Source organism: Hakea prostrata, chromosome 1 (assembly GCF_041222555.1).
Source record: "Hakea prostrata isolate BN-2017 chromosome 1, UWA_Hpros_2, whole genome shotgun sequence".
NCBI lineage: Eukaryota > Viridiplantae > Streptophyta > Magnoliopsida > Proteales > Proteaceae > Hakea > Hakea prostrata.
In genome coordinates this window covers 14,627,184-14,650,915 of record NC_142600.1, presented here as the reverse complement: position 1 = coordinate 14,650,915, position 23,732 = coordinate 14,627,184, and the positions used below count along the sequence as shown (strand labels likewise).

The following is a 23,732-nucleotide window of genomic DNA, read 5'->3' as shown; positions in this document are numbered from 1 at the left end:
AAAAAAACTGCATTAGGGCTACATCCATCCACATTCCAATGGCATTTGTTCTACCATCATGAAGAGTATAACGTTCCACTCTTTAGCTTACATATGATGCACGTAACTAGATTTTACCTCTCAACATGATCAACCTTGGAAGGTGGCAACTGACTTCTTATGGGGGAATTGACACAAGGCAAAAAGAAAATCGCTTGATTTACTGGACTTGGCTTTGTCAATTAAGAGATAATTGAGGTATAGGCTTTAAGTATTATGTCCTTAACAAAACTCCGCTGGCTAAGGCAATTTGCGCTAGCTTCAATAAGGCTATATATTGCCCTAATACTGATTTCCTCATGCCTCTCTAGAATCTAACCCCTCACGGCAATGGAGAAGAAATGTCAAAGGTCAAGAGGCTTTAAAATCAGTATTTGGACTACTATTAGATTTCGAGTGCCCCTAATTTTAAGATTGCTCATCCTCCCTTGAAGCGAAAAACCGAAGGTTGCCGTTGAGATTATAGAACCTCACTCCATAACTTGGGCTAGATAACTAATTGATTTTTTCTTCCACTAGTTTGATCAAAATATTATCTACCGAATTCAACTCTCTATTTGAAGGTTTGACTATCAAAGTATGGGGATTGTTTTATGTGAAAAGTATGCATGTCTTGAGCAAGTAGTGAAGGAGAAGAGAAAGAGCAAAGACAACAGCAAGTGGTCATCGATCCCAAACAAATTTAGCAATCTGTATGGAAGGTTGATGATGCTCTTCTAAAATGAAGAACTTGCTTTGGCATATCTGTGCAAAAGGCATAGCCACTACAATAGCTCTTTGACGAGTGCAAATTCAAGTCATTGATCAATGCCATCGGCTTGGTGAAAAGGAAACAAATGACCATATCTTCTTTCACTGCCACTACTCATTTGCTTAGTAGGTTTTGGTTTGAAGCTACCTTGCCTATTGTTGTACCTTAAGAGAATACTGCAGAAACACCTCTTTGGGTTTCTAGTTAGACCACCTTCTCTTCCCTTGGTAGGCAATTGCATAAGGAGGTGATTTTTTTGTGCTATTTGTGGATCTTGTGTAATGACAAAACCTTCGGTAAGCACAATCGGACAACCATTGGGTTATCCTAGCGATTGAACATAAATTTGATAAAGAGTGAGGGGAGAAGTACGTGCTTTTGGCTCCCCTAACGGTTGATCTAGTCTACCTTGCTTTGAAATGCCTCACCTCCTTTTCAACCTGATATTTCATCTAGTAGTTCAACACACTTATTTTGAAAGTTGACAAATGGGTAAGTGAGATCTAAGATTAGCTCCTTTAGTTAGATTTTCCTTACCTACTTAACAACTCTTATTTTTTTTTTTCCTTACCTACTTGTGAACTTTCAAAGTATTGGTTTATCCATTCTAAATAGTTGGCTGCCTCCAAATCCATTCAAATCATTTTAAGAAAAGTTAATTTTTTTGCATTTTTTTTTAAGTAAAATTTTATAGCAAAAACTAATTTAGGATGAAGATGAGAGATTGAAACTCACGCGCAAAAAATTTCAAAGTACATCATATAAAATCTAATATGTTGTAAAAATTTACATCTAAGATTTGGACTCGCATCGTGTGGTTGATCAAGAGTTCAAATTTCTTAAAGACTGATGCCTCTCCTCTGATTACTAAAAAAAAAAAAAAAATGCCTCTCCCCTCGACGCGAAGATGCCAATGTGTCGTGTGTATATGAGCCGTTCTTTGGAATGAATTTTTGTTTTATTAAAAAAAAACCTCAACAACCGGGGTTAAATGGAGGTGTAAATTGACTCAAATGCCTTGATAACCATGGAGACTTCCGCCAAGGAAAAAGAAAAAAGAAATATTTATTCGGAGATTTTGGAAAATAAAAAACCACAAACGACAATATCCTGATTCTGTACGATCGGGACTTGTCGAGTCTGTCTACCCTGCTTCCAGCGAAATTTCTCACTTAATTTACTAAAAAAAAATAAAAAAAAATTGAGTCACTTACGTTGCAATCTGATCTGATACTTCTTCCTCCAATGGAGTTTTTTCGTTTCGTTTCGGGAAATATTACAGGGGGACAAAATCAGAATAAATGGAGTTCTGATCTCTGGGACATTGGTTCGACGGCAGGGTAGGAGTGTGTATGACCGTGATTGTGAGTGGGCGTTCCGACCAATTTCCACTCTTTCAGCATCTGCCTCGTGCTGCTGCAGCTACCTTGCTCTTACAAGTCCTCTCAATAATCGCTCTCAATAATCGATATTTCATACGCCCTTACCTCTGCACCATCCGAAAGAAGAAGAAGAGGTGGAGGTGGAAGTGGAGGCGGAGGTGGCTTGAAGAGCTGTGGAACTCGTCGAAGCAGGAAATGGAATCATATAGAAACGCAAGGCTGGTGGTACTCGATTGGACTACTCGTCCCTTCTGAATACATGCTTTGCGAGCTCCGATTGGCAGTGTCTTATACTAATAAGCTGATGTGATGAGAGGGAATTTCATTAGCCGGAGGGTTCTGCAGAGATTCCGCCAGCTTGCGATCTACTCCGCTGGATCCGTCAAGATCAAACTGCTTCTCTGTTGCTGTATCGCTTTCACTTTCATCCTTTTTGCTGGTCGAACCGCGTCCTACGGGGCATGGACCCGGCACCAAGATTCTCTTCGACACATCTCTACTTCCAGGTTCGCAAACAATTGCAATTCAGCTCTATTCGTTGCTATTCTGTCCAGGTTTTTTTGTTCTGTTGTGAAGTTATTGAAACTATTGGTTCTTATTACGGAATATTTATGTCTGCGACTCTGCGCGGTGTAATTTTTTTTCTTTTCTTTTTCATCCCTTTATCGAAAGAATAGTCGAGGATCTGGTAGTTAATTACATAAATTTTATCAATGAGCCCCAGGTCTTGGATCTGGCGAATTTCTTGGTGTTCAAGGTTTATGAGTATGTTATTTGTTACTCCGTCTTTCCTTTTGGGGCTTCTTTGAAAGCTATACTTAATGCTGTCTTTAGATGCAATTCTTACGCTCATACAATTGCTTCAATTTCTTAACTTGTTAATCTCTTATAGACTGAATTGTATTCTTAACCTTTTCTTCTTGTCCTTTTTCTTTTATGGTTCGGAACTGGCTAATTTGTAGTCTCCTTTTAATGTGAGAGTGGAGTAGGGCTTTGGTTTGCAGCAGGAAGTTAAAAATTGGCTTACTTTTTGAACTTAAGTCTGATGTGGTAGCTGGTTTTCACAGACTTAAGAAAAGCTAGGTCATATACGGGAGGTCGAAAATGCTGTTCAATCAACTTTTAGTCTGGTTGCAAGATGACCTGTTTCTAAAGAAGTTTGTTGATCAGATTGGTGGAGTAGATGAGGACTCCAGATTTCTTTCAGATGCAAATTTCTATGTAGAGCTGTTTTAGTCCTCTGTATGTGGCAACAGAATTGATGTTTAAGAAAGTTTAGCAATTTCATTCATTAAATTTGAAGTAAATCTAATTAGTTGAGCAAAAATAGGTTATGAAGAAATTTATACCTTACTATTTTTAGGTGATTCTAAGGATTACAGGCTGATTAGTGGTTGCATTGGGTTGTAATTGTAACTGCCCACTGTCCTAATAGCACCTCTTTTATTTCTCACTACTTCATCCCAATTTTTGGTCTTTTGGTTGTCCTATTATATTTTTATCTCCTCCTTTCATGATAAAAAATTTCATGGGTTACTGGTCTTTGCCATACATATACTTGTCTTTGGTTTACATAAACCATTGTAGTTTACCTTCTTGCTTTTCATTTCTTTATTTCTTTGTCTTTACCATAATTCAAATCTTTACTTTGGCATCTGGCTTGTGTCTTGTTCTCCTACATAACATTCTATAAAATTGGGCTTTTCTTATATCTGTCTTGTAGTATTTTGCAACGTTGGAACTTGGAACATACGGATATCACTTCAGAAATCAATGCCATATTTACCTTCCCTAATTTGACAGTTTTCTTCACAGTATGTTTGAAGGTTGCTAACTAGCTTGTTATCAAATTTAGCTACCAGGCATTATTATGTAATTATATTACTTGCTGACACAGAAAATACCTATCAAGAGCAGTCAGAGATCCAAATTGTACAGATTTGGACTCATCAGTTCTTTATTCCATTCCTTACATGCTCTGGAGCTACATATCCTACCTCACAGGCTCCTTGTATGTAAGATGTACCCATCCCTAATAGGCTAATCCTGTTTTATGGTCCCTTGAAGAAAATGTCATTCCCTATTGAGGCCATATTATTCCAGGTAGTATGTATATGAATGTTACAGAAACCACTGCTTGATTTTAGCGGGAAAAGAGATGATCTTTAGTATATATCCTTCTGTTTTATGCGTATTATCATGCTTACAAACTTCATATTATTTTTTCTATGCAGGAAAGGTTACACTCTTTTAATTAACACATGGAAGAGATATGATCTTCTAAAACAGTCTATTTCCCACTATGCATTATGCGCAGGGCTTGAATCAATACATATTGTATGGAGTGAACCTGATCCTCCCTCAGATTCTCTTCGTGAGTTTTTGGGGCATACTATCAAGTCAAACTCAAGGGATGGAAAAGACATTGAACTGAGGTTTGACATAAACAAGGAGGACAGTCTAAATAATCGATTCAAGGAAATTACAGATTTGAAGACAGATGCCATCTTTTCAATTGATGACGATGTTATATTTCCCTGCACTTCAGTAGAGCTTGCTTTCAGTGTATGGCAGAGTGCTCCTGATACCATGGTGGGATTTGTACCTCGTAGTCACTGGGTGAATAAATTGGTATGCTTTTCCTAAATGTTTCTTCTTTAATTTTTTCCTTTTGAGTGTATCAGAATGATTTGTGTACCTTTGTTTTCCTTTATTGGATAAACTTGATTTCTTTAGCTTTTCTCAAATCTGAACTTCTACATTAAAATGTTGTTTGTGATGCTATTATTGGTTCATGGATAAGATGTAACTGAAAAGTTTCTGGTTTTTACTAATATAGAGCGTCTCGGTGCGTGAGGCTTCCGCTACTGCAGGGTCTGGGTGGCAAGTGTATGCAGCTTTACCCAGGGGGCTGTTTGCAGGTCTTGAACAATGGTGCAACCTAACCATTGCACCAAGGCTCACCTACTGAGAACTCTTACCAATATGCATAAGTGATTTGAGTACCTTAACTTGTGTGAGGAGAGACGCGTCTAGGGTCTTGGGTGATTGACATATTCCTTTAAATCTCAAAAGAACATTATTTAGGATCATAATATGACTACCTAACATGTATGGTGCAAAGTGTTGGGCTGTTAAGAAGCATCATATAGATAAATTTAGTGTAGCAAAAATGAAGATGCTAAGATGGATGATTGGCAAAACTAGAAGGATACAATAAGGAATAATGATACTGGAGTAGGTTTGGGAGTAGCTCTGGTAAATGATAAGCTACATTAAAGTCAATTAAGGTGGTACCACCACGTTCAAAGGAGGCCTTTAAATGCCCTTGAACGGAGAAGTAATTTCATCCGGATTGAAGGATCTAGAAGAGTTTGGGGGCAAACCTAAGATAACCTTAGGGGATTTGGTGAGAAAGGGTATGCATGATTTAGACTTTGTATCTAGTATGGCCTCAAATAGAGCTGATTGGAAGGCAAGGTCCATGTAGCTGACCCAGTTAGTTGGGGTAAGGCTTATTGTTATTGTTGTATTAAGTGATCTCAGAGTCCAGCAGCTTTTGTTTACTATTTGCTATTAATTTTAATATTATGGGTTTGGCATCCGTTATCTCAAATACTCTCTTTCTTAATCATCTATCTTCTGGACATTCAGATTTGAGGGTACCTTGTGAGTCACCAGGTGGATAACTCTTGGAAAGTGATGGGTGCGGAGTTTGTCACCAAAACTAGAGAACTTGAGCGGTTTTCCATATCCAAATGTATTATCAGCAGGAGAATTATTTCTGATGGGATTTTCCTTATTAATGGCTGGTATTGGGCATTAATTGTACAATTAGAACAGGAGAAGTGGATCATAATCCTATGGATTGTATAAGTGTATTATTTTGATTTGGAGTTAATAGGTTTTTCAAGTTTGATTCTCTTGTTGGTGTTGGATCTTCTAGTGATATTCACAATTATCTTTTTGGTACTTGTTTCCATAGTACCTCCTTTTGATAATCCTTTGTGAATTGCAAATCAAAAAGTTGTAACCGTAAAATATGAATCCCAGAACTTGCTATTTTATCTATGAGGGCTACTGTTTTGCTCTCAACCGTTGAGATGTGGCCACTCAAAAACAAACGCAGTTTTGTTGCACTTCATCTCGGAATTTTGAGTAATCTAAAATTTTTCCCTGAACCGGTCTTCCAATGCCTGCTGGTGAGTGACTTTCGTTGTAAAGCTGCCTCTGGTCTGTCTGCTTCAATCTTTGGTCATCACATGGTTCAGCAAATATTTGAATTTGTGTTTTGCTTTCCCTCCTATAGCTTGAACAATTTCTGTTTGAAAGCCTATTCGTTCTTTTGAAATTCTTATTCAATTTTAAGCTAGATTTGAGTGGATTAGCTTTCTTGAACTGAAACTTCTGTGGTATAACTATGGTCTCAGTACAGCATAGTGGGTTCGAACCTCCGTCCCTCCACACCTTCCCCCCTCTCCCCTGGGCCTGTGGCCCCCCAGTCGTATAACTAGTTTGATGATGACCAAAAAAGAAAACCTATGGTCTCAGTAGAAATTTATAAGCTAAATATAATATCTCTTATGCAGTTGTGCAGATCGACCCTACTAAACTTGATCCCAAAACTTATTACCAGCTCTGCATATCCATGTCCTTCCCCACTGCATTTTTTGCTATCTAATTTTAGTTTCTTTGCTTGGTAAGGAGCATGTCTGTTGTTAGATCAAAGAATCTTTCCTTTGTTCACTATTTTGATGCCAATTCATAGTGGTCATTCTAGTCTTATTATTGACAGTTTTGACATTTGCTGTGTGCATTGCAATTATTCTCTTACTGTGTTCTGTCTCATGGTTCCCACTATTCAGTTCTGTAATCATCACTGATCATTTAACTGTCTTGCGAAAATTCCTAATCCATGTCAATATGTGTCTTTCACTAAGTATTCAGAAAAAAGTTTCCTGCCGCTTCATCCACTTTGCTTTAATTCTTTTCTCATCGTTATCTTAATTGCTCCCAACATTTTGGTGATTGAGGCAAAATAGAGAGTACTAAGGAAAAAGTCAAAGAAAAGGGATGAAAATAGTTGCTTTGTGGTATCCTGGCTTTCAATTGTAACCGCATTTTGATTATAAAGATAGTTCTGTATTTTATCTTGGTTGTCAATAATAGCCTTTCTCTGACCAGTCAAAACTGGATGCTGTATTGGCCAAAACAAGAACCAACTCCTTTTGCTTTTGTCTGAAATCACACGGATGTCTTTCTGAAAAACGGCCATTTTTTGACAGCCACCACATGATTTGCCATCATTGAATTCGCTAGGTAAAAATCAATGAATATGGTGCAGATGTTATGGGGTAGGTAGGATGAATCCTAGGTCTAGGTTAAACACCTCCCAGACAGGATCTCAAGCAAACCCAAACCCAGAAAATTTCAACAGAAGTTAACCTTCTCAGAGGAATGTCAAACTCTGACAATCAGTCACAAATAATATTTTAGTGTCCTTCAGAAGATGTTAATTATACAGTGGTCAGATTGGAAGTGGTTGGAAGAAATACAAATCTGAAATTGAATTCTAGCAATTAGGAGATTCCAAATAAAATGAAATCAGAGAGTCAGATCAACCTAATATTCATAGTGAGTCCCACTGTAGGCTGGGTTATGTAATCCCCAAACTGGGTGCCATGTTAATGTCTAGATTCAAATTAATTTAGGGAACTTCAGGACAGAGACAGAAATATAGGTAGAAACATGGGATTTCTAGTTATAGATCAGATCGGAAATTCTGACCCACTGAACCCCCCTGGTTGAAGGCCTCTTTATAGTAGGCCTTGAATATAGCCCAATTTTTCAACCAGATCTGATGGTCACAGCTGAACATTTGAGAACTTAATTTAGACTGAAAATTACCCTAAAAGCAGAGCATCCGCAGGTTAGAAAATTAAAGTTTCTCTGTTAGAAATTAGTATCAATAGGATTATGAATAGATGTTGAAAGGAGCGCACATATAAACTTAATTCATTCTTTTCTTTTTAATTGCACAATTACATGGTATAAACAAAAGGAACCAAAATCCTCCTATTCTAACTCTAAAGTTAAAGCAGAACTTGGACTTGTAGACTTGGAAACAAAATCTTAACTATTACTCTACCAAGACTGGATCAAATATCATACAGAACTTATGCAATATCCCAAACTCCTGTGGACCTGATTACAGAGAGACCGTAATTAATTAGCCTATAAGGTCGAGAATGCAAACTGGACCTGGATCATATCCGTCTGGATAACCGAATGGTTTTTGGGTTGGTCCATGGTTGTGCCACATCAACCATCTCCTCGCTGGTCTTGACAATTAGCATGAAATCATTGACAAACAATATACACAATTGGGAACTCCTCTTTTGCATGCCTCTTGAATCATTAAAATGACAAGTGTCAATGATGACCTCTTTTTTTCTTTGTAATAATCCATTCTAATAGGAATAGTAATATTCTCCTTCCCATTCTACAAACCCCCTCCCCCCCCCCCCCCCCCCAAAAAAAAAAAAAAAAAAAAAAAAAAAAGAAGGAAAATAATAATAGTTACACATCTGTTGCAATGCCAATCATTACCAAAGATGTACCCTTTGACCTCCTACTATCATGCACGTCTCTGTAGTCAACAGAGACATTGAGAAGGTCTTTATTCTATAAATATCTTCTTTAATTGATTGTAAGTAAATAACTTTAATAGTTGATCTCCCCAACACAATTCCGGCTGATTTTGTCATATAGTTATAAATCACAACCCAGTCCATGCTCAATCACTATTACCTCATGTTTCATACTATGGCCTGTAAATTGGATACCATAATGTTTTGCAACATTGTTTGAGGCAGAAGCACCAGACTTTCTATTGTTTGTAATCTTGTTGAATATTTTTGGTGAAGTAGCTAATTATTGATTCAGTCAAAGTGTTACTCTTATAGATTTCTAATGTGATTGTCTTGTCTTACATATGGACATAACGTGACGCATATTTGGCACAATTTTGTGTCTCCTATACTACTGTTCAATAGATTTTTGTCTGTTGCAAAACTTTTCTAGTCTTAGTTTTGGTTTCCTACTTTTGTTTTCTTTTCGAAATTTGTCTTGGTTTGCTATGTATGTTGACATGCCTACCATATGGATATACGTATGTGTTGCCCTTGGTTTGTCATACCACTGAGTCACTGACTACCTTTAACCTGTAGAACATTTTGTCCCATCATGTCATCATCTTTCATGGAGACTTGGAATGTTTCTTGTGTTCAGCTATACATTGGTTAAGCTCATCCATGAAACATATACAGCCCTGTGGTCGAATTTTTTTCTTTTTGGGTGGGGAGTGCTTGTGTGCAATGTCCAATTATCTGCTCTGCTGACTTATGGTCTTGTCATGATTAGATTGTGGCATTGTCTTTACACTTGTGATTGTTCATCTTTTTGCTCACAGAAGGGAAGTATGGACTATTATACTTATGGGGGTTGGTGGTCTGTTTGGTGGATGGGTACATACAGTATGGTGCTTTCGAAAGCTGCCTTTTTCCACAATAAGTATCTTTTCTTGTATACAAACCAGATGCCGGCATCAATTCGTGATTATGTAGCCAAAAACAGGTGCTGCTTCAACATGAAATTTTAGCTTATTGATTTGTCTTCTGATATTAGTCAATTATTCTCCTCCTATTTTCCCACTAGATGCATACATTTACACTTTTATTTTTTCAATTCCATATGGCAGGAATTGCGAGGACATTGCAATGTCTTTCCTTGTCGCAAACGCAACCGGTTGTCCCCCCATATGGGTGAAAGGTAAATGGCATAGACTTCTTTTGTCTCTTGGTGATTGCCTTCTTGCTTTGTTGAGCCATTTTATCTCCATACAAGGCTATAATGAAGTGCTTTCGAAGTTCCTGTGGTGTTGAACATAAACTATGCTGTATACCTATGTCACAGTATTGCTCAGAGCAGACATGCAGGTGTCATGATTCACCAGTATGTTCTTGAATGGGTAGATCTTCTATGCTGGAAAGTTCTGGAAACTGAAGCTATGAGTTTCCTAAATTCCCTCCTCAATGAACTTTCTTCTTTCACCAGACAAACCTATGTGTTCTAAGGCAAAGCTAGATTCTGGTGTTTAATTGCCAATGCATTCCCTCCCTTTGTGTTAATCTTTATGAGAGATCTAATTCAGAGTCACCAGTCTGAATATTCACTGAAGGATATGGTGAACTGGATAAGTCAATAATCAAGTGGTCAGCTGCTTTGGTTGTCCAAGGCTATGCAGTTTTTAGAAAAGTTGCCCTATCCTGGATTTCTAGCTTCTAAGTTTATTGCCTTTAACTAATGGTCATGATCGACCTTACTCATATCCACTACGTTCATTTCGAAGTATGCATTATCTGGGTCTTTTTCTTTCAGCCACTACTAAGGATGGGGAGCTGATTGAATAAATACAAACTAAACACTCCGCACTAAGATATTATTTTCTTTGATATTTTTCGTCACAAACTGATCTAGACTTTGATTTTAGGACTTACTTTGTCTGAACTAGTATTTTCTGAACCTTGAAAATCATCATTCTTGTTCTCTGGTGAATTACTTCTGATGCCTTTAATTTTGAACCTTAAACAGTAAGCTGCAAAAAACCTTAATCCTGCACATTATACTAAGAAATGTATTTGTTGAAATCTGACCCTTTTGAGCCCTACCCTGTACACAAGGGGAAGACATTACTGTAAGTTACAAAATTAGCCGGAAGCGAATGTCGTGATAAATTGTGAGACAGTGAGGAGAAGATGTTGCTGAAGGCACAAGGGAGAGAGAGAAACAAATAGAATTAAGAGAGACAAACTGATCACTAATAACTCAGCAGTGGAGTGGCTGAGAGAGAGAGAGAGAGAGAGTTAGAGATAGAATAGGAAAGATGAAAGTGGCATTTTACTGCCACATTTAGTGTCCAATGTAGCCTGTTCACTGGGTTAAATACCTGTTGGTATCTTTGTTGAAAGTTTACACAGGATAGCGGATGTCGTTTTGATCATGGTGGGAGATCTCGCGAGATCTCGCCGAGATCTCGCGAGATATCTCGGTTTTTTCATAAACCGAGACGAGATCAAGGGCGAGATCTGCGAGATGGGATATCTCGCTCGAGATCTCGCCATATCTCGCCATATCTCGCCATATCTCGCCATATCTCGCCTATCTCGCCCCAATCTCGCCTATCTCCCCAAATCTCGCCATATCTCGCTGGACTCTCTTTTTACCAATTTTTGTAGATTTCGCCAGTTTCCTTGCACTACTCTTGCCTCTACAACATCAAAGAAGCTCAATCATCCTCTACTTGTCTTATGACTTTGCGTTTGACTTTATAAACTTCCGGTTGTATCTTTATCATTCTTTCTCGAAGTTAGATTGTAATACTCTTGATGTTATCTTGTGACATTGGTTATTTTGTATTTGATACCTGATTTTCATTTATATGCCTTGGTTTTTTCTGTTTATACCTTGCTTCTCTAATCCTATAGCATTTGGTTTATTTTTGTTATTCTTGCTTCTCTAATCATAGAGCATTTCGGTTTCACTTGGGTGACTTGAAATCTCTTGGGCTGTTTTCTCACAAATCCGGCCACTGTGTGTTCAGGCATCAAATAGGCTAAATCCGTTTTAGCCTCGGGACCCTGCCCACCGGTGGGTCCGGTTGCGCCATGGCATATCTCGCCGGTCTCGCCGAGATGGTCGAGATCTCGGTTTTTCATGGTAGCGATCTCCCACCATGGTTTTGATGTTTTATTTTGATCCTCAAGTTGGCCCCAGGTGTCGAACTGACTGTATCTCAACTCTCAAGTATTCTTTTTCTTTTGGTGTGTGTGTAAAATCGGGGTTTAAACAAGGCGTATCTTCTGCTTCCTTGTAGGTAAGATATATGAGATTGGTTCAACCGGAATCAGTAGTTTGGGTGGTCATAATGAGCGAAGAACCCAATGTGTCAACAAGTTCGTCGCAGATTATGGACGCATGCCATTGATATCCACATCAGTGAAGGCTGTGGATAGCCGCAGCAACTTGTTTTGGTGATGTTGGATTTCTTGACCAATACATATATAGATATTTTCTTTTCCACGATTTTGGTTGAGTTTTCCATTCTTATTATTTGTAACATGTATCATATCTTTGTAATTTTCATCATCAGATATTATTTCATACTAAATGGAGGTTAACTGAGTAGTCAACCTAAGGTATTAAACTTCATTACTACTGCCTCTGGAACAGTAGATTTTCTATTGGAGATTCCTTTCATGGGAGGTACAAATGTTTTGATGTAAAGTGAAATTAATATTTTTTTTCAAATTAATTTAGGTATTTGGTTGCTAGGATGAGGATTCTAAGAAGTTCTTTGTGCCTTCTCATCCATGTGAAAGCTCTACCTGAAACCAGAGTGTTTGACTTTTCCTTTGCACTGTAAAAACTTGATCCACCCTTGTCCATCTTACTTCAAGTAAGCAGGTCCTTCAACAAAAATGCCCACAAGGCATTTTAACTTTATTTAAGTTCTTAAATGGAAATTCTACTCAAAATAAAAATGCTTAAATGGAAAGAGTGATGGTGGGAGAGAAAGTCCATTTTTTATAGAAACCCTGAAGAATTTCACGGATTCTTGTAAAAAATCAATCCTAAAATTTCACTCAGAAAAGCAAATATGGTGGAAGAGGAACTCTAGTTCGCCTTAATCCATGAAAAAACCTCTCTTTTCTTGCTGAGAATAACCCTAGCTGAATACCACACCGAAATGTTAGAAACTTTTGTAGTCGTCTGTAAAACGATTTTTTGTAAAATGAGTTTTTTTATTATCCGGGATTTCAGAAATGGGTGGGTATGGGTTGATCGGTTTTCACTAAAAAGATATTTACACTTTAAACTTACTATTTCAATCTCAACCATTTGATTTAGTATTTTTCAGGAGTCATTATGTGGTGCTGCATTTGTTAAACAGCCACCTGTGTTCTGAATGCTCTATTATTTGCCATTTCAAGTACTCATACGAGTGGTAGGTTATGAGTTTTAGTTTCGGAGAAAAAATTATTTCTCAATTACAAGAAGATTTATAATATTTTATTTTATTTATTATTATTATTTTTTGGTACTGGTGCTTTTTTAATACTGGAAATGAAATATCGCCGGATAGGTGCGAATCCAAGACCTCCCTAATGGAGTTTGGGCTTTTAACAGCTTTACTAACCCACCATTGACAAGATTCATAATATATTATGAGTGATGAACTTTGTTACTCCTCTGGAGACCTTAAATTTGAAAGATGTAGGTAAACTCAAAATTTGACAGTTGGAGATTTTTAAATTAATGAAATAGTATTTTCTTCCTATGTCGAGAGTTGTAAGTGTATTTATGTCTGAGGATTTGAAACCCTTTCAAATTCTCATCTTCTTGCTCTGTTTATGAAATAAGAGAAAGAAATCAAATATTGTTTTCTCAACTTTCATTCACCTTGGAACTCAATTTCCAAATTTATTTCAATTATTTTATTATTATTATTATTATTATTATTTTCAAATAAGTAATTTTTTATATAGAGGAATTTTTTGTTGATGACTTTGAAAATATTTAAACTCTTAACCTTATACTATGAAGGATTAATCTTTCTACCCACAAAAAAATGAAAAATAAAAGGGCAAGGGTTAATCTTTACCTTCTGGGATTGTCCGAAAACTTGACTATTTAGACAAGTGATTGTTTGTGAGGGCATACATGTGTTTTTTGTCTCTAGCTTTTTTTTTTCTTCTAATAATCATATGATTGAATGTAGTAGTTTATAATTATATGATTTTTTTTTGAATAAAATTTTATAATTATATATATTGCACATCACATGTCAAATTTTTTTTTTGGGCCATAGTCAACAAGAGCACATGTCAATTTATTCATTAAAAAATCAATCACATGGGTAATTTGTATTAATTTCACTTTGTTTTTGATAGCATGTTTAGTCATCCAACATGCAAAATTTTAATTTAGATTTAGATTAAAATTTTATGAAAATGGATAAGAAAATCGAAATTATATTCTCCTAAATATCGATATACGATTTAATAATTGTAAATATAAAGAAGGAAAGATCATAACCCTTGAATCCCAAAAACACTATATGTTACAATCCAAAAACCAGCGGATGGCAAACAAAAATTGAAATTAGAAAAAACCGTTTCGTTGCGCTTGGCAACACGTGGCACTGCTCCGATCTATCCTGATATAAATAAAGGTTCATTTGAAAAGTTTGGAAGCCTTGCGCCTGAAATTTTGAAGCCACGTTCTTATTTCTCTTAATTTCTGTGCTTGAAACTCGACGCTTCGCATCCACCATGTTCTCTGTGAAGTAGAGTAGACTCGATTTCTTTCTTGCAAAATATTTCTTGATAGCGATTCATCCTTGTCATTGCTACTTATTGCAGCGTTCTCTGATGCTGAGACAAGCAAGCTATCAATTAAGGTGTGAATGTAGTTTTGAATCTTGGAACACCAGTGGATCTGGACATGACGCAGTTGACTTGCTGCATCTCGGGAAGAGCTCCATTATGATCTATTTTTCAATTTTTGAGGCGCTTCTCTCAACCCTGGAATCATGGCATGTGGTATTTTTCTAGGAGCTCCAATTGCAGGATCGAGTGCCATGTATTCCTCTCTGGTTTCATCATTCTTTTCCTTTTCAAAAAAGATCACTGTTCTTCAGTTACACGCTTTCCGCTCTCAGTTTGCTTTACTTTACGTACACTGTGGAAGTTTAAAGATTTCAACACGTCTTTGGCATGACTTCAAAATTATCTTCCCACTTGCAGTAGTGGAGTGGAAAACCCTAAGTTATAATTAAAAAGAAGGTTTCCATCCTTACCAAGTGCTCCCCACCTGTTCTTCCCTCATTGAAATAGCCAAATAGGCCACTTGAACTGGTATTTAAGGATTTCAGATTGAGGACAACAGAAGATCCAACGGAATCGAGCAATCCTCCCGGTTTTTCTGGTTAGTGCTATTGTGTAATTTTTCACAAAGTTTTCTTTCTAGAATTGAGTTTCATCACTTTAGTGGTGTAATTTTTCTTTCACGTCAATATTTCTTGTTTTCTTTTGCGGGCATATTGATATTCTGTGAAGAAGTCTCAATACGTTCTGTTCATGGCTTCTTTGCTTTGTTGTTGCGATTGCCATGATTAAATGAGTAGGGATTGAAACCCTGAGGATCTAAAGGCACCTTTTGGTGCTGAGTGCTAGCTAATGTATAGTGCTAGTTTATCGGATTCAAACACTTCCCCATTCCCCGCTTCTTATGTATAGGAGTTTACGGTTGTTCTTCTTGAACCGAAGGCAGGGGTTTAAGAATGGAGGAAGACTTTAGCCTTCAAGCGATGCATAGTGTAAGTCTATTTTGTTTCCAAATGGAAGTTTTCCTATTGCTCTAGAGATGGTTGGACTTCACAGGGACTAGAAGCACTGAACAGCCTGAATGTCTTAGTTGTCTCTTGGTACGTTTATGGAACAGCCTATTCTTCGTTATTACAACTATATTTCCTGCATCGTGCCACTTAGGGACCTTGCAACTTCTTTGTTGTTTAATCAATGTTGTCACATAACATGATTTGGGCAAAGATTTGTTTGGATATTAAGGCTTTCTTCGTTATTACAACTATATTTCCTGCATCGTGCCACTTAGGGACCTTGCAACTTGTTTTTTGTTTAATCAATGTTGTCACATAACATGACTTGGGCAAAGATTTGTTTGGATATTAAGGCTTTGATTTCTTACACATTCCTGGGATTTTGATGGTTAAAAACTTCCTCATTATTTCAGACTGTCTTCAAGTAGATATCATTTTCTTCCATGGGGTTTCAGGTGCTACTGCATTATATGTTGTAATTTCAAGCATTTGGACATTTCATTCAGGCTTGAGAGGGTAACTATTTAATCTACTTTCTTTCTTCTAGCATTTTTAAGCATTCTGATGGGCATTGACTTTGTCTTGCATCTTAAAATTTGTCATTTAATGCAGGTGCAGGTCATGATGTCTGATCTCAAATTTGATTCAATTTGCCAGGAATACAATGGATCTGAATTTGAATCTGTAGATGAAAAAGTTACAGTTGTAAAGAGAGAAAATATAGTGTACAAGATCCTTGATGGTCTTCTTAAGCCTGGACGCAATTCATTTATCAATGTTGCCACAAATGTCGTTCAAAGAGCTACTAAGAGGTGCAACTTGTTAATATTCTGATGCTTCTCAAACTCTATGCTGAATGTCGGCATCAAATACGTGACTAATTATCCTATACATGCCTCTTCACCTTGGGCGGGGGAAGAGACCACCCTGAATAGGATTCCTTCAACCTATATTTGCTTATTTGGGTGACTTTGTCATTGGAGTTAGTTACTGTAACATTATTCCTGTTACATTTTTACATTTCTTTTTTTATATTTTTTAAGGGAAAAGAATTGCCGTGGCACCAGAGTACTATTTCCTCTTGCATGGGTTCTTTGTTATTTCTCTCTCCTGCTCCTGCTCCTGCTCCTGTGGCTCCATGCCTCCATGAAAGTGATGCCTTCTCAGCACTGTCCACACTACCCACCCCCTCCACCCCCAAAAAAGAAAAAAAGAAGAGCATCGGCACCTTGGTTTCCTTTCTTTAATTATTCATCCTATATGCTCAAGGCAAATTATTACTACTCTGTATTCTGTTGCATTATCTACAACATCTTTTGAAATTTCAGTAACTTCTTTGGTTTATGGTTATATTAATTATGCATGTATTTCCTGGATTTTCAAATTCCTGCTAGGACTCCTCTTCCATTGATTTTGTTAAAAGAGTAGTTTATTCTGTCAGATCTTGTTTGTCTTTTTGGTTTTTATGTAAATTTTCTTTTTCATTGATTCAGATCATTCTTTGCATTTCTTATCTTTACCCAAAGCTGTTTGTAGGCCTCTTGGGTCATGAAATGATTGTCTGAATTTTATTTTGGAAGATACCATCTGGACAACCTGAAACTTCAATGAGATTTTTATGAAAAATTATCAGTTGTCATTCACTTTTTCACCTGACTTGGTTTCTAAACCCATTTGTTTATATCAATTTCACAGAGGAAATCCATCAGCAGTTGGTGCTGATCTCATTATTCAGGTTGATGATGATAAGCGGGAACATGACTTTGGAAGAAAATCTGGTCCACTTCTGTCTGGAATAGCTTACTGTGTTTGCTCGTGCTGCATGATATTGCTTAACAAAATTGTCCTATCAAGTTATGACTTCAATGCGGGAATATCATTGATGTTATACCAGGTGTTCTTGGCATGTCGTCCATGATTCAACTTGTCTCTAATGGGAAAATTAATGCAAATGGTTTCTTTTCTCCCTTTTTGGTTAAATAAAATTATCCAGAGGGAATGAGTTTTTTTGGCTGGATGCCTGTAATTGTGGCTCCTAGTCTCGTAGTCATTCTAATGAATAATGCCAACAACGTATTTCATTTTAATGTTCTTTAAATATGAAGTTAAACTTACATTTATGAAGTTCTGCAATTTTGTTTTTGATTCCACTGAATAAGTGAGTGTGCCAGATTTAGGAGCTAAGAAAACCCAACATTTTCTTGCCCCACTAGGAGTCTTCCATCTTCCTATGCACGTATGCGCGCACATATTTTCTTTGATGATTTAATATGACCCTTTTTTTGCTTGCTTTATTTTCTGCAGAATATGGTCAGCGTTGTGGTGGTTGTTACATTGGTCATCTTTGGAGCAGTCTCAACAGAAAAGCTCACCTGGAAGCTTGTCAGAGTTTGGATCCCTGTCAACATAATATTTGTGTGTATGCTGGTGACTGGCATGTATAGGTATGATATGTGACTGATCTACTGCTCTTTGTTGCTCTTTAGAGTAAGAGTTAACTTGTCTAACCTTTAAACTTTGGATGAATGTCAATCCCGTATATTCTTATATTCTTCTTCACATTGTTTTATTTATTTTTAATTAATTATTTCCTGCAGTTTGAAATACATAAACATTGCAATGGTGACTATCCTGAAGAACGTGACAAATATATTAACAGCAGCCGGGGAATTATATATTTTCCAGAAGCGTCAGAATCAGAAAGTGTGGGCTGCCATATTTTTGATGGTATGTCAACTTTTTCCTTGTATATTTTGTATGTGTGTTTCAATGAACTTTTTTAAGTTATTGGTGTTGAGTTTGTTATTAAATTATCTGTTTGTTTATGGTTATTCTTTTATAGCAATTGAAATCTCATTTTAGCATAAAGCAGAATTATGCTTATTTGAAGCTAAGAAGATGATTCTTCTGATATTATGCCTAATGCACTGGTGCTCCCCAGTTGTTAACGCCAAACAAAAGTATATGATCATCCCCCTGCAGAGGCGGGAAGGTAACAAGAAATTAAAAAGAAAAGCAGAGAACATATTTATTGAGAATTTGTGTTTTAGGATTAGAAATTCTTTGCTAACAAAAGTACATGTCTACATGAGGTGGTGGCGTAGAGTGTCTGAAAATGTGTGCACTGCCATGTTTTTCATATGTCATACTTGTTACCTTGTGTCTGTGTGTTTTAATGAACTTTTTAAATTTATGCTTAAGTTTGTCACTAAATTATCTACTGTTGGTGATTATTCTTTGCTAGCAGTTGAAATATCAACTTTTTTTTCCTTTCTTATTTGAGGCTAAGAAGAGAATGCCTCTGAGATTGTGTCTAATACACTGGTATTTCCAAATGTTAGAAACAAAGCACAGTTAAATGATCATCCACTTGTGGTGGCGGGAAATTAACAGGAAAAAGAAAAGGAAATAGCTGATTAGCACGTATTTATTAAGAGTTCACATTTTAGTACAATAAGTTCGTGGCCCACAAAAGCACATGTCTACATGAGGAAGTTCGGGTGACTGAATTTTTTTTTTTTGGGGGGGGGGTGGGGTTGTTGTGTGCCCATTTTTGGTCTTTGTTTTTTGTATTTAGTCCTGTTTTCCATCCCCCCCCCCTCCAAAAAAAAAAATAAATAATTAAAGAATCCTTCTGGAGGGTTGTGTGATTGTCATATTGCTTTAGAGTGTAAAGTAGAGTTTAATATGACTATCATACAGCCAACCATGATAAATGCAGTGGAATGTTCGTCCCTTAAGCAGTATGTTGATGTAAGCATGCTGCCCTTCCCTATCAATTTGAGCTTTTAGGTGATAGTTACTATTTACTAAAACTGTATGAGAGGAGGTAGGTCTTTTGTGAAACCCCTGGGAAGTGCGTCAGAAGGTTTTTTGCGGACATTTCTTCTCCCTAGGCACTATGTGGTCTGGACCATGTGCAAGTACCATGCAATTTTAGCCTGCACAAGTTTTGATGTATATATTTGTGTTGCCTCTTGACTGTCGGAGCTTTAAGGTTAAATGGTAGCTAACAAGTCTTATATGGATTAAAAAGAAGTGAAACAAAGATGAGGATTTTTAGATGGACGTGTGGCAAACTAGGAAGGATAAAGTAAGGAATGAATCATCTCAGAGGTTAGTTGGAAGTAGCATTGGTTCATGATAAGGCATAAGATATCAGAGAGTATTCTTAGGTTGAATGGCATTTTTAAGGGAGGCCTGTGCTCCAGTTTGGAGGAGTTATTTGATTCAGATTGAAGGAACTGAAAGAGTGAGGGGTAGGCCTAGAATAACCATAGGTATATCAATAGTGACTAGTGAGGGAAGGCATTTGTGTCTTAGGCCTTGTATCATGTATTACTTTGAAGAAAGCTGATCAGAGAGCAAGGATCCATGTGGCCAACACCATCTAGTCGGGATAAAGTTATGTTCTCATAACTTGTTATTGTAATGATTCCTTCTTGATGAAAACTAAATTGGGAATTTTAATATTTTGTTAAATGTTATTCCTCGATTTATCTTGTGGAAGGACAGCTTATGTGTTTCATTTTCTGGAAAAGATGGAAAGAAAATTAGCATGTAGGTTGGTCTTGGTTATATTGTGGATGCAATGCGAAGGTTTAAATAAGAGAAAACATAGAATCACTTGGTTGGTTGGTGAATTTAAAGAAAAGCGAGTGAGAAAATAGGAGTGTCTTCTGAAGCAAAGTGGTTGCTCTATGGAATTGTCAAAACCATGAAGGCTTTATAAGCTGGTTTCATGAGATAGAGATACTATGCACTACAGACTCCACAAAGCAAGCGTCAGAGTGGTACCTGTCTTGAGCCGTCTAGCTTCTCAATCATGTGGCTTAATGTCTGTGGACTGTGAAAGATATTATCTTGTGGGACCATGTAGAAAATGACAAAAGAGAATGTTAATTTTTGAGCTCCAACTATTTGTACAAAGCCATGCAAAGGTTCACAAGGTTTCTTAGTGCAGCCAAGTCAACAAAAGGTTTTTTCTTAATAATTTTCCAATATTGAACAAATAGCAATATGAAGAAGTTCACTCTTTTCTTTTGCTTTTCTCTATATTAACAATGGTAACGTAACCTAACATAGCCTTAATGATGGATTGGCGGGTAAGAAAGAAATTAGGATTTAAAGCTGTCATCATTGTTGTAAAATACTTACTTTTCTTTGGTTCTGTCAACCATGCATTTTATTTCTTGTGAAATTATAAATATAAGTACAATTCTGACAACATAACTACATAAGCACAGACTTTTTCCCCACGTCATTGACATAAAAAGTTATCACCCTATCTGGAGCATGTAAAGTTATCTGGAAGTTCATACTGACATTCACTATAAATTTTTTATTTTTGCTTCAAGTCTTTTTAAATTCTTGATTCCAATGTTTTTCTTGTCTACACAGATCATCTCTGCTGTTACTGGTGGGATCACTGATCTTTCTTTCAATGTAGTTGGTTATGCCTGGCAAACTATGAATTGCATTTTTACGGCAAGCTACTCTGTATGCTTCTTCCACATAAAAAAAATGCTTGATTTCCATCATAATTTGGGTTCGAAACAGGGTTTGCAAACTACCTCCTAAATTGTGATTGATCTGCAATGTTTCATAATTGAGACAGCTGACACTGCGACGAGTTATGGATACAGCAAAGCAATCAACAAGATCTGGGTCTCTTAATGAAGTCACAATGGTGTTGCTAAACAATGGATTATCTATACCCTTCGCTATCTTTTTGATTCTGGTATTCAATGAATGGGAATATGTGTATACAGCGTAAGGAATTCAGCTACTTCAACTTGGATCACAAATTTAGTGTTTATTTTTCTCATGCAGGCTTTCACATTTACTGTCTTGCCTTTTGCAGGGATGTGATTAGGCTACCAATGTTTTGGTTTGTGGCTACAGCCAGTGGAGTGCTTGGACTTGGCATCAGCTTTACCTCTATGTGGTTCTTAAATCAAACAGGCCCCACTACATATAGGTACGGGTGGACAGATTTTAATGTACATCATAACTGGTACATGGCCATGTCGAGATGATGCTCATAAGCTTTTTATGCATTCGTTGGTGTATTGCTGTCTGATACAGCATGAATCAACAAAACCTGTTATCAATTGTAAGGTGATCTCAGCCATATGGATTTGAGAGGTTGTTGACTTAGCCTGGACGTTTCTCTGTATCCATCCACTCTGACCTTAACAACACTGCAATGATCTTTTGTGGGATAAGGCTTGAATTTGTTAGGTGATTGTGATTATAGCCACCTAATTCATTGCTAATTCTGTCAGGGTTTAAAGTTTGAACCTGTTACCACTTGCTAATCAGGTGTTAGTAATTTAGAAAATTACCTTTTTTGGATGACATGAAAGAATGCATACAAATAAGTATGAGATTATTCAAATCCTCTTAGAAATTAAGGAGGAGTCTGGTTTATTATGACCAAATGGTCATGGGCTCAAATTTTGAAACAGGCTCCCTGCGTGAGCAGGGGTAAGACTGTGTACATTATAACCTCTTCACAGTCCTCCCTAGACCCCACAGCGATGAGAGCCTGATCAACAGGGTATGTAGCCCCCTTTTTCTCAAGAAAATTAGAAGAGTGAATAAGTTGGGAACTTCATGAGGAAAGAGACTTTTACTTTGTATGCAGGTTGGATAATAACAATAGCAATAACACTAAAAATAAAATCTAACATATAAGATATTCAGACAAACATATTTTGAATGCTGAGTAAATCTTCAGTGGAAAAATGTAGGTGTGATTGGAGTTGCAAATAGACAAGTAATTCATACAGAATCTAGGTTGAAAAGGTCAAGATGCTTGTAAAGTTGTATGGCTGTAGTGTCCAAGCCCATGCTCACCAGGAGGTCTTCAGTTTGAGGCTCCTAGCTGTTACCTCCCACCCCCACTCCCTACCATCTTACTTTTTCTTGTCTACCTATCTGGAAAAAGAAGTGAACCAACATGAGTCACAGAGCCTACCATTGACATCAGGTTACTGTGATTGTGGCCAGATTTGAACATGGTGTTTTGCCTTGAGAGAGAAACGTCCAAGTTTTGCTACTCTATAAGTTTTCTTTCTTCCTTGGTCTTTGCTATATTTTCTACACAGGTTTTTATGTTGGTTATTTATTCTGCAATTTTAGCTGCTGACAATTTGCTTCTCTTTCACAGTCTTGTTGGTTCCTTGAACAAGATACCCCTATCCATAGCAGGAGTACTGTTGTTCAATGTTCCACTCAGTCTCCCGAATCTCTTCAGTATACTGTTTGGTAATGAATTAGGAAAGAATATCATGACTTTAATTTCTTACATATTAATTCTTATTTGACTTGATGCCATTGCATGTTAATCAGGTCTGTTTGCTGGAGTATTCTTTGCCAGGGCCAAAATGACCTAATACCAGTAGCTTGTTGACTAGGTTAGCAAGAGTGCTATTGGTGTGTCTTGCATTCAAGTGGCAAGGTTATAGTTGACTTACAAACAGAGGTTATAGAAGTGGGCAATAAAGTGGTGATTGCTAGCAAGCTGCAAGAAAAATGTCAGCAGCTACCCAGTGCTTGTGGATAGGCTTGAAGAGAAGCCTTCTCTGCAGCTACTGGCTATTGCTACAGATATTAGTTACTTCCAGAAAAGAAGAAAGGTTGTGGGTGTGACAAAATAGGAGGACGGTCTTTTTGGGCAAGAAAAGCAATTGACACAGCAAGTCTAGAAAATGGCATTTAGGGAGTCTGAAACTAGTGATTTATGCATGTGAAATTTTGATGACATTATTCAAGTATTATTACCAACATTCAATTCCACTTGTTATTTTTATTGATATTCTTTTTGGGGCATGGTGGTGTATATCAGCTCCACTGTCGCTTAAGGATGCTGTCTATTCATTGAGTTGGATTCATTCTTGTTTAACCTTGTATTTTGTTCATGAATTTGGATTGTTTGAGACAAAAGAAGGGGAGACTCTGTTTCACAGGAGCATATGTTAGGTTGAACCACGAAGAAATTTATTTGTCTACACTTTGCAGCAGGAATGAAGCGAGAACATTATCCAATAGAGGAACTAGTCAAAAGCTAGGCAGAGAAGCCTGAAACTCAAGACTC

The 23,732-nt window shown here is 37.0% G+C and overlaps 2 protein-coding genes across 6 annotated transcripts; both read left to right on the top strand.

Annotated features, from left to right (window-relative positions):
- Positions 1-2,011: 2,011 nt before the first annotated feature.
- EPC1 (Nucleotide-diphospho-sugar transferases superfamily protein) lies at positions 2,012-13,004 on the top strand. Its single transcript, XM_089165338.1, has 5 exons — positions 2,012-2,678; positions 4,407-4,803; positions 9,644-9,807; positions 9,932-10,002; positions 12,107-13,004. Exons 1-5 carry the CDS (start codon positions 2,482-2,484, stop codon positions 12,265-12,267), a joined length of 990 nt encoding a protein of 329 aa, XP_089021464.1. The 5' UTR covers positions 2,012-2,481; the 3' UTR covers positions 12,268-13,004.
- Positions 13,005-14,517: 1,513 nt separating this feature from the next.
- On the top strand, positions 14,518-23,715 carry LOC149027723 (GDP-mannose transporter GONST1-like). Of its 5 annotated transcripts, none has more exons than XM_089165316.1 (11): positions 14,518-15,219; positions 15,561-15,718; positions 16,045-16,147; positions 16,244-16,443; positions 17,327-17,525; positions 17,936-18,075; positions 18,229-18,358; positions 21,032-21,130; positions 21,249-21,403; positions 21,495-21,611; positions 22,806-22,980. In XM_089165316.1, exons 4-11 carry the CDS (start codon positions 16,253-16,255, stop codon positions 22,960-22,962), a joined length of 1,188 nt encoding a protein of 395 aa, XP_089021442.1. In that variant the 5' UTR covers positions 14,518-15,219; positions 15,561-15,718; positions 16,045-16,147; positions 16,244-16,252; the 3' UTR covers positions 22,963-22,980. The 5 variants fall into 5 exon arrangements, with proteins under 5 accessions (XP_089021442.1, XP_089021449.1, XP_089021435.1 ...); XM_089165329.1 differs by lacking the exon at positions 14,518-15,219 and adding an exon at positions 22,988-23,715 and having other exon boundaries at positions 15,226-15,718; positions 22,806-22,903; XM_089165323.1 differs by lacking the exon at positions 15,561-15,718 and having other exon boundaries at positions 16,087-16,147.
- Positions 23,716-23,732: the final 17 nt, after the last annotated feature.